Source organism: Sorghum bicolor, chromosome 2 (assembly GCF_000003195.3).
Source record: "Sorghum bicolor cultivar BTx623 chromosome 2, Sorghum_bicolor_NCBIv3, whole genome shotgun sequence".
In the NCBI taxonomy this organism is placed as follows: domain Eukaryota; kingdom Viridiplantae; phylum Streptophyta; class Magnoliopsida; order Poales; family Poaceae; genus Sorghum; species Sorghum bicolor.
The window spans coordinates 1847060-1857645 of NC_012871.2; the positions used below are offsets into that span (position 1 = coordinate 1847060).

Consider the following 10586-nt stretch of genomic DNA (forward strand, 5'->3'; position numbering starts at 1 on the left):
CACTAGCGGTCTCTGGTATATATCCTTGATTGCCTACACGTACGACACGTAGAAGCTAGTAAGCTAAGAGTACTGCCGTCGGAGACGACGACGACGATGGCAACAAGCACCACGGTGGCCGCCGTCCGTGAGATCCGGCGTGCGCAGCGTGCCGACGGCCCCGCCGCCGTGCTCGGCATCGGCACTGCGACGCCGCCATTCTGCGTGCTTCAGGACGACTTCCCGGACTACTATTTCCGCGTCACAAACAAGGAGCACCTCACCCACCTCAAAGACACGTTCAGGCGACTATGTATGTAACCTTCTACGCATGCATATACATTATAAGATTTACTCCCTCCATTCTAAAATAAACGTTCATCTCATATTTTGAAGAGTCAAACAATCTAAAGTTTAACTAAACTCATCATAATATTTATATGATTAAAAATATATATCATTGAATTAATAACGTCATATATTTTCATATAAACCAATTTAGAGATATAAATATTAATACTATATTTTTATAAATATAGTCGAACATTAGATTGGTTAACTTCTCCAACTGCGAGATGAACACTTTATTTTGTGAGGGAGTGAGTAAACATCAAAAATTTTATCCAACAGTTTAGCTAATAATTTTGATTATTATAATGAAAATTTAATACTATTAAATTTATAATTAAACGTATGGTGATGTCCATTTTTCACCTAGAAATTACATGTCAATCCGATTTAACTCTGAACTAAAAATCAGGTAACGGACACCCTGCAACTATTAAAATCGGACAAATGTGATCCTCTAACTAGCTAGTATTAGATGTGGTTTTCTGTTTTTTTTTACAAATTTTAGTACAGTTTTCCTAAAAAAATATTTTGTATCCGTTGGTGGAATATTTAGAGTTGTTTGGATCTTATTTTTTAAAAATAAATAATGAGCACCACTACACACTACTATAAAAAAATCTTTTGCGAGATGTTTTGAAATTATTTTCGAAGGCGGGCAGCATTGAAAACCGCCTTAGTTAATGCCTCGATTAACCGTGGTGGTCAATTTTGATTAACTGAAGCGTTTTTTTAGTAACGTCTCGCAAAATCCATTTACAAAGACAGTTATTATAATAGAGCCCGCCTCTAGAAATCATCCTATTTTCTAAGGGCCTGTTTAGATTTGAAATTTTTTGGTTCAAAGAGAAAACTTTTTGTAGAATTGGAGCATGAGAACTAAACGGGGCTAAAAAATTTTGGAGCCAAAATTTTGGGCTGCAACTGTGCACGCACTCTTATGGAAGCCCACCAATGACAGCTTGGGCTGCATGCAGTTGCAGTTGTCATTGGTGAGCTTCTATGGGAGTGCGTGCACAGTTGTAGCCTAAAATTTTGGCTCCCAAAATTTTTTAGCCCCGTTTAGTTCTCACGCTCCAATTCCACAAAATTTTTTCTCTTTGGGCCAAAAAATTTCAAATCTAAACAGGCCTTAAGACGAACCGTTTATAAGTTCCGCCACCGTTAATAGGCTCAGAACTAACAAAGCCTACGGAATCTATGGCCCATTCTACCTTATCGGGCTACTATATATGCAGGATTTAGGATTGTCTTCACCTCCACTTCTCTCATCCTCTTCTCTCTCCAACGGCGCCTGCACCGACGCTCCCTCCATCTTCCTCGTAGCGCGTCCCTCCCACCTTCTCCCTCCCACCCTCTACCTCGATGAGCGCGGGTAGCTGGTCGCCTAGGGAGGAGCACGCACGCGCTGCGTGGATCCAGGGCAGCGCGCATGGGCGGTGCAGATCCAGGTAGCGTATAGCTGCAGGGCCAAGGGCGTCCACGACACAGCAGCTCCCTGGCCAGGGCACTTCGCCCATGGTGGATCCGGCCCCACCATCGCAAATCCAGGTCTTGCTCGACCAGATCCAGGTGTGACAGCGCGTCCCTCCCTCTCCTCCAGTGGTAAGCCCACAGCGACCTGCACCCGACGCTCCCTCCATCTTCCTCGTCGTCTCTCCTGCGGCGATGAGCAAGCCGGTGTCGGATCCAGGCGGGAGGAGCTCTCCTCGACCCTCACGGCGGTGAGTACGGCCGCAATAGTGGTGGCATCACGCAAGCGGCAGTGGCTGGGTCCGACGTGGAGTAAGGCCTAGATCCAGGCCCGGGAAGAGCTGGATCTGAGCTTTTTTGTTTTTTGATCAACCGTGGCGGGCATGGAACCGCCTCGATTAATGTCACATTAACTATGTCCTTACCTCCGAGACAGTTGCAAAAACCACCTCGATCGGATAATCTTTTTTGCCTGCCACGTAAAAACAATTGTGTAGTAGTGACAACTAGTATAGAAATAGGAACATAAATAAAGTAGTTTCAAATAACTATATATAGACCATGGTAACATTTTTAGAAAAAAATAGAGGTATTTTCATTTTTTGCAATTTGAATTTAAAATAAGTTAATTATGGATTTTTAGACACCAAACTAGATTTTTATTACTTTTTGACAATAGAAAATGACCTACAAAACCAGCCGAAGGATCAGATTTATCTGATTTTAACATGTGTAGGGTGTTTGTTGCTAGGTTTCTTAGTTTAGGTTTGGAAATTGAACTGTCGTGCAACTTCAAGTTTGGAAGATGTACTTTGCCCTTCTAAGTTTATAAATATAAACAATATAAGGTTGAATTGTAATTTGTGAGATGTATTATGTTAAACTATACTCCCTCTGTCCCTCTTTAATTGTCGCCGTTGGTGTGCGTGCCACAAGTTTGACTCGATTTGTAGAAAATACGTGCAACATTTGTATCTCCAAATAAATTTGTTAAAAAACTAGATTCAAAGATCTTACTAATGATACTAATTATATATTATAAATATTAATATTTTTTAATATATAATTACTGGTAGTTGTTTTTCGGGAAGCGCAAGCGACAATTAAAAAGGGACGGAGGGAGTACCTTGTAAAAGAGAATGGAGGGAGTACCACTACCACGCATATGTTGAAAATTGCTACTTATTTGAGAAACAAAAATAAATTGTAATATATCAGAAGTACCAAATACAAAATCATTTTAAATGAAAATAGTTACATCACAACAAAAATACTGCTTTTCATAATGAATGAATATAGTAATATATATCAATCTTATAATACCATCAGTTCGCCTATTGGTAGTTAAAGTTTTATAAGTGAATTTATATGATGTGTGATAAATCTAACCATTCTGTTCTCATGCATTGTTTTTTTTTATAATGCATTTTTATATATAGGTCGGATAACCGGGCTGGAGAGACGTTTCTTTCACCACACTGAGCAAATGCTCAACGCCCACCCGAGCTTCCTCCACGGCAACGGGGACCTCGACGCACGGCTGGACATGGTCGCCAAGGCCGCTCCGGAGCTGGCCGCGTCGGCCGCCGCGACGGCCATCGCGAGGTGGGGCCGACCAGCCACCGACATCACCCACCTGGTGGTGAGCACCAGCTCGGAGGCCCGCGCCCCGGGCACGGACCTCGGGCTGGCCTCGCGCCTGGGCCTCCGCGCCGGCGTCCACCGCACCGTGCTCCAGCTCGGCGGCTGCTCGGCCGGGTGCGCCGCGCTGCGCCTGGCCAAGGACCTCGCCGAGAACAACCGCGGCGCGCGCGTCCTCGTGGCCTGCGTCGAGCTCACCCTCACCGGCTTCCGTGGGCCCCGGCAGGGGGACACCTTCGACACCCTCGTCCCACAGGCGGTGTTCAGCGACGGCGCGGGCGCGGTCGTCGTCGGCGCCGACGCCGACGCCGAAGGAGACGGCGGCGAGCGTCCGCTCTTCGAGATGATGGCCGCCTCGCAGACCCTGGTGCCCGGGTCGACGCACCTTCTCAACGTGCGGCTCGGAGCGAGCGGGGTCGCCGGGGACGTCTCCGCCAGGCTGCAGTCCTTCGCGGCGCAGGACCTGGAACGGTGTCTGCTCGACGCTCTCGCGCCGCTCGGGCTCGGCATCGGCGTCGGCGGCGACGGCGAGGTGAGGTGGAACGACCTCTTTTGGGCGGTGCACCCGGGCAGCCGTGGGATCTTGGACCACATCGACGCGGCTCTCCGGCTGGAGCCCGGCAAGCTGGCGGCGAGCCGGACGGTTCTGAGGGAGTACGGGAACATGATGTCGGCGACGGTGATATTTGTGCTGGACGAGCTGCGCCGGCGAATCGACGAGGAAGGAGAAGAGGCCGCGACTGAGTGGGGGGTCATGGTCGGCTTTGGACCGGGATTCACTGTCGAGACTATGGTTCTCCATGCTACTAGCACTCCCACACGTTCGGACATTAGCACCGATCGGGAAGGGACTGTTGCCCCGGTTTCCGAGCCGGTGCTGCCCTTCCAGGACTAAAGGCCCACCCTTTAGTCCCGGTTCGGGCAACGTTACCAACCGGTGTTAAAGGGTCTTGCCAGGGTTGCCACGTTGCAGGACTCTTTACCAACCGGTGTTAAAGGGTTTCTTTTTCTTTTTTTAGTTCACTTCTTCGGTTCTGTTTATTGTTTATATATAATATATAATAATAGGTTTTTCAATACATGTTTTGCTGATACAATAATATATTTATATTACACGCATATTAAGCATATATAAATGAAAATTATAGGCTTAGCTTAATAATTAAGCTTTGTCTATAATAAAATGAATAGACCACATCAAAAATTAAATAGATATGTAAAAAGCTTTATATATATAGTTTTATATGTACAAAATTCGTAACACATATATACATAGAGTTTTTTCTCCCAATGTCTACAAACGATACAAATGATCATCGTTGTTTGGAATAAGAGTTTCGTTGCCGTTGAAGTGAAACTCGCCGTTTGGATTGATCACTTGGTCGCGGAGAAATCCTGCTATCGTCTCTTGGATAGCTTTGATTCGGTCTTGTTGTAGGACCTTTTCCCTCAGCCATTCCGTCTTTAATTTGAAATAAATAAAAAAAGTATTAGTTATCTAAGTTATTCAATATAATTCAAGAGATAATGAAAAGAGACATGTAACGTACTCTAAGCGTCTCTGTGGGTGTTTGATTGACTTGTGTCATCATGAATTTGCACACGTAATATGCACATAGATTGTTTCCCGCTTCTTGTCTTAAACACCACTGTACGATATATATATAAAAAAATATTCACGACCACGACAATAAGGCTAAAAGTTAGCGAAAGTTTGTTAGCTAGTAGTACTTACTTGTGGATGTATTATGTTAAGCGGCGCTTTACATCCACTGAGATGTTCACGGTCAATGAATCTTTCCCAAACCCTATACACAGCCATTGTGGATCGTGAACTAATAATTATAGAGTCATATTATGATATTTTTGTAGCTGAGATCGACATTACGTACCTTTGAATAATGTTTACCATTTGTTGATAATTTTCTTGTGGTTTTCTCATTGAGTCAAAGATTATCAACCGGTTCTTGAGAATTTCAATAACCATAAGTATCCGTGAAAGCTGTTTACACACACATATATATAGTCAGTCCTATAATGTAAAATAAAATATGCATGCACTTAATAACTATATAACTCACTCGAAGTTGAAGTTGAAGGGGAAGAGTATTTTTTGTTTTTCTTTTTGGTTCACAAAGAACCTCATAAGATTGGTGCAGACTTCTGTCTCATGATCTGCTGTCCACATTGCCTGCGGAGCCTTGAAAACAATATAAGGGTCAACGAATCCAATACTATTGTCATTTCTCATTCTGAGCTCTCTCATTTGGTGCCTACATATATACATACAAATCCTAAGTGTGTAAGGATTATATACATGTAACTAAAGAAGTTAGAAGTATAATAAAAAGAAAAAAATACTTACAGACAAAAGTAGCTGACAATTGATTTGTCAAGAGCGTCGAGGTGACATAATTGGTGCAATTCTTCGAACTGCACGTACATGAGGTCATCTCCATGGAAGTAGTGATGTTGTCTAATACGAACAGAAATCCAATTCTCTCCCCTTTTAGACGCCTCAATGCACCATTTGTTTATTGCAAATATTTGTGTGCCGAGCTCGTGTAAACGCTTAGGGTCGAATAGACTCCTGCCCGGTTCATATCTTGCCCTCCATTGATCAACTACCTCGGCTTTTTCAAATGTTTGGCATCCAAGAATGGCGGCAATTTCTTCCATATTTAAATCGCTCTGTCCAAAGTAACGCTCAAGCGAGTCTAGCTCAGACAACGCTAAGGATTTCTTTGACATCAAGTCTTCATTTGAGCCGTATTGATTTGGCACAATCAAAGGGGGCACCGGTTTTGATACTTCTCCGAGCTGTGGGACCCCCTTTCCTACTCTCTTCTTAGGCTGTGAAGACTTGACCAGAGACCGCTCATAGTCCGAAAGTGCTGGCTTTTTCTGAGCTTCGCGTTGCTTCTTTTGATGGTCCGCCACCTTCTGCCTCAGTTCCGATGGCTTCACATAAAAGTACGGCTTTTCTGGGTTAAGCCGTTTTTTCCTATCCTCCTTTATTTTATCAAAAAATTGTTGACCTCAGCTTTGGATGTAGCAATTACCTCCTCTTCACTCTTTTCGTAAGGTAATTTTTCTGGCGTCTTAGCTCTCTTTGCTGAGGCAGCCTTCTTTAGAGGTGGGACCGATGACTTCGGTCCTTCTTAGGCGGACCGCTTCTTACTACCTCGCTTTGGAGGCGAGAGGACCGACCGTGCACTCTTTGGAGAGGACGGTGCAGGCGGTGGAGGTGGTGGGGCCGATCTTTTTGGCGTTGGAGAACGCGGTGGAGGAGTTGGAGAACGCGGTGGAGGAGTTGGAGACCTCGGTGGAGGAGGTGGAGACCGTGGTGGAGGCGGTGGCGGGGTCGGTGTGGCCGCCGCAGGTGTTGGAGGAGATCCAGCATTGTCACCGCCCGCAGCACTATGATGCGCTGGGGAGAGAACTGGACTTAGGTTGGAGGAGTCCCTGCAAAGAAAACAATTACAAGTTTTGTGAGTAAACTTTTTTTTTAATTTCAATACATAATAAATAATATAAGAAGTAAAATCACACACAAACCTATGCTGAGGAATAATTATGAAGCGCTTGCGCCAACAAATAAATGTCTTCTCAGCTTCACCTAAGGTCTTCTCTCCGTCTCCTCCTTCTATGTCTAGTGGCACATTGCCACAACCTTTCTCAACCCTATCAACCGAGACGCTAGCATATCCACCAGGTACTGGTCGATTATGGATTCTTGGAGTTCTCGTTCGGTCGATAGGGTTGACAACAGCGATAACCACCTTTTTGGTGGCATTCCCATCTGGTACATGCAGCTCACAGGTAGTAAAAGCCTCTGTGACATCATCCACGGGGAAGTGTAGCTTCGTGTCATCCTGAATGGTTGGTACTTCCGTGGATGCGCAGCTGCTTTTCAATTGGCCTGGGGGCTAACATTGACCTCAGGCTGTGATGTACCTTGCCCTTTCGTCATTTGACTAAGTGCTGCTTGCACTTGCCTTTGAATCTCTGCCTGCATCCATTCTTCACGAGCTTTCTCGCGCTCTTGTGACTGCAGAACAAAAGCTTCCAGACGGCGGATCCGCTCTGCCTCCTCATCCTTCTTTCTCTGGCGGCTTTTGTAGGTATCTTGATCGGCTTAGAATGATTGCAGCCACGGAACTGCCCCATAGCCTCTCGTACGCCCACCGTGCTCAGGATTTTCAAGCGCATAGGTGAGTTCATCCTTCTCCCTGTTAGGCCTGAACTCACCAGACTGAACCGCCTCTCGTGCACGGACTAGTCTCTCTGCTGCTCTAGAGATTTCTTGGCCCCAAACTAGCGCCCCAGTGTCTGGGTCCACGCTTCCCCCATGACCGTAGAACCAATGCTTGGAGCGCTCGCTCCAATTCTTTGCTATTGTCTCGGGTGTGACCCCCTAGCAAGCATCTCCTATTCCATTCGGTCCCACTTGGGAACAGCACTCTTATAACCACCTGATCCCATATGATGGTGGTATGCCTTTTTACTGGCATTCTCTTTGTTTCTATTGGCTCGTTCCTCGCCCTCTTCTGATGTTTTGTACTGCACAAAGTCATCCCAGAAGGCCCTCAGCTTTACATATTGCTTGAGGTTGAAATCTGGAGTCTCGTTTTTCTTGACATATTTATTGTACAAAGACTTCTTCCAATTCTGGAAGAGTACTGCCATCTTCTTCATAGTCCAGTCATAAATTCGCACCTTCAACTCTTCATCGTTGGTGTCGAAGGTGAAAACGTCTGTGACGGCTTTCCAAACTAACTCCTTGTCACGATCGAGACAAAACTGATCTCAGGAGCACCTCGCTTCTCTCTCCATTCACGAGCACTGATCGGTATTTGATCTCTCACAAGATATCCACAGTGACTAACATATTTATTTGCATGCTCACCAAGTGGTCTGCCTGTAGCTATCTCAAACTCAGAGATTACATAGCGGCCCTCCAACGGCTTCTTTGGCCCTCGTGGAGGTACGCTTCTCCCCGTAGAGGTCGATCCAGAAGGCTACACATACATATAAAAACAAAAATACTAAATTAATAACCAAGTAATAAGTCTAAAACCTAATGTAAGAGATGCATTATTTATATATGTTTACATTTACATACCTCGCCAGTATTTTGTTCTTGTTGCACGACAAGTTGTTGCTCAGGGGCATTGCCCTCTTGTTGCTCAGGGGCATTGCCCTCTTGTTGCTCAGTAGGATTGTCTTGCATGATGTCGTGGTAATCAACAAAGTACTGACTACCGTCGTCGATTATATTTTGAATGGCAGCTTCCATATAATCAGGATCATCATGACGGTCAGCCATTTCTATGTCTGCAACCATACATATATATATATATATATTCTATATAAGATAAGAAATACACTAATACTACTACAAATGAAAGTGTTGGAGTGCTCTAAAAATAATACTAGGATCTTTTAAGCCAAGTAATACATTAGAATAAAAAACAATACTAGAATAATACATACATACATACAAACAATTATAATTCATACATACAAACTATATATATGTGTGTGTATATGTACAAAAAATAATATACATACATATAAAAAATAATACATATATACAAAAAATAAAACATACATACATACTATATATATACTAGAATAATATATTAAAAAATAATACATACATACAAACAATTATAATTCATACATACAAACTATATATATGTGTGTATATGTACAAAAAATAATATACATACATACAAAAAATAATACATATATACAAAAAATAAAACATACATACATACTATATATATACTAGAATAATATATTAAAAAAATAATACATACATACATACAAACAATTATAATTCATACATACAAACTATATATGTGTGTGTGTATATGTACAAAAAATAATATACATACATACAAAAAATAATACATATATACAAAAAATAAAACATACATACATACTATATATATACTAGAATAATATATTAAAAAAATAATACATACATACATACAAACAATTATAATTCATACATACAAACTATATATATGTGTGTATATATATGTACAAAAAAATAATATACATACATACAAAAAATAATACATATATACAAAAAATAAAACATACATACATACTATATATATACTAGAATAATATATTAAAAAAATAATACATACATACATACATACAAACAATTATAATTCATACATACAAACTATATATATGTGTGTGTATACAAAAAAATAATATACATACATACAAAAAATAATACATATATACAAAAAATAAAACATACATACATACTATATATATACTAGAATAATATATTAAAAAAATAATACATACATACATACAAACAATTATAATTCATACATACAAACTATATATATGTGTGTGTATATGTACAAAAAATAATATACATACATACAAAAAATAATACATATATACAAAAAATAAAACATACGTACATACTATATATATATACTAGAATAATATATTAAAAAAATAATACATACATACATACAAACAATTATAATTCATACATACAAACTATATATATGTGTGTATATATGTACAAAAAATAATATAAATAAATAAAAAAACAATACATATATACAAAAAATAAAACATACATACATACTATATATATATATAGAATAATATATTAAAAAAATAATACATACATATATACAAACAATTATAATTCACACATACAAACTATATATATGTGTGTATATATGTACAAAAAATAATATACATACATACAAAAAATATTACATATATATACATAAAAATATATACAAAAAATAATACTACAAATCAAAACACCATATATACATATATATATATATATATGTATATATGGTGTTTTGATTTGTAGTATTATTTTATATATATATTTTTATGTATATATATGTAATATTTTTTGTATATATATATATATATTTCTGGTCTAGCTAGTGTATATAAATACTTAATTAATCAATGGCGTTCTCGATCTATACTTAGCGCCGGCCGGAGAGATCAGGAAGATCGACGTGGGATGATGTGTGGCCCGCGCACTCGATCTGGCCGTGGCCCGCTGCGGCGGCGCTGGTGGATCACCACGGCGGCGGCGTTGGCGGAGGTCCGCGGCGGCGCTGGTGGAGAGCCGCGGC

The 10586-nt window shown here is 41.0% G+C and overlaps 1 protein-coding gene across 1 annotated transcript; it reads left to right on the top strand.

Annotated features, from left to right (window-relative positions):
• On the top strand, nt 1-4432 carry LOC8084297 (bisdemethoxycurcumin synthase). The gene is made up of 2 exons (XM_002459250.2): nt 1-292; nt 3240-4432. The coding sequence occupies exons 1-2, from the start codon at nt 97-99 to the stop codon at nt 4334-4336; spliced, it is 1293 nt and encodes a 430-aa protein (XP_002459295.1). The 5' UTR covers nt 1-96; the 3' UTR covers nt 4337-4432.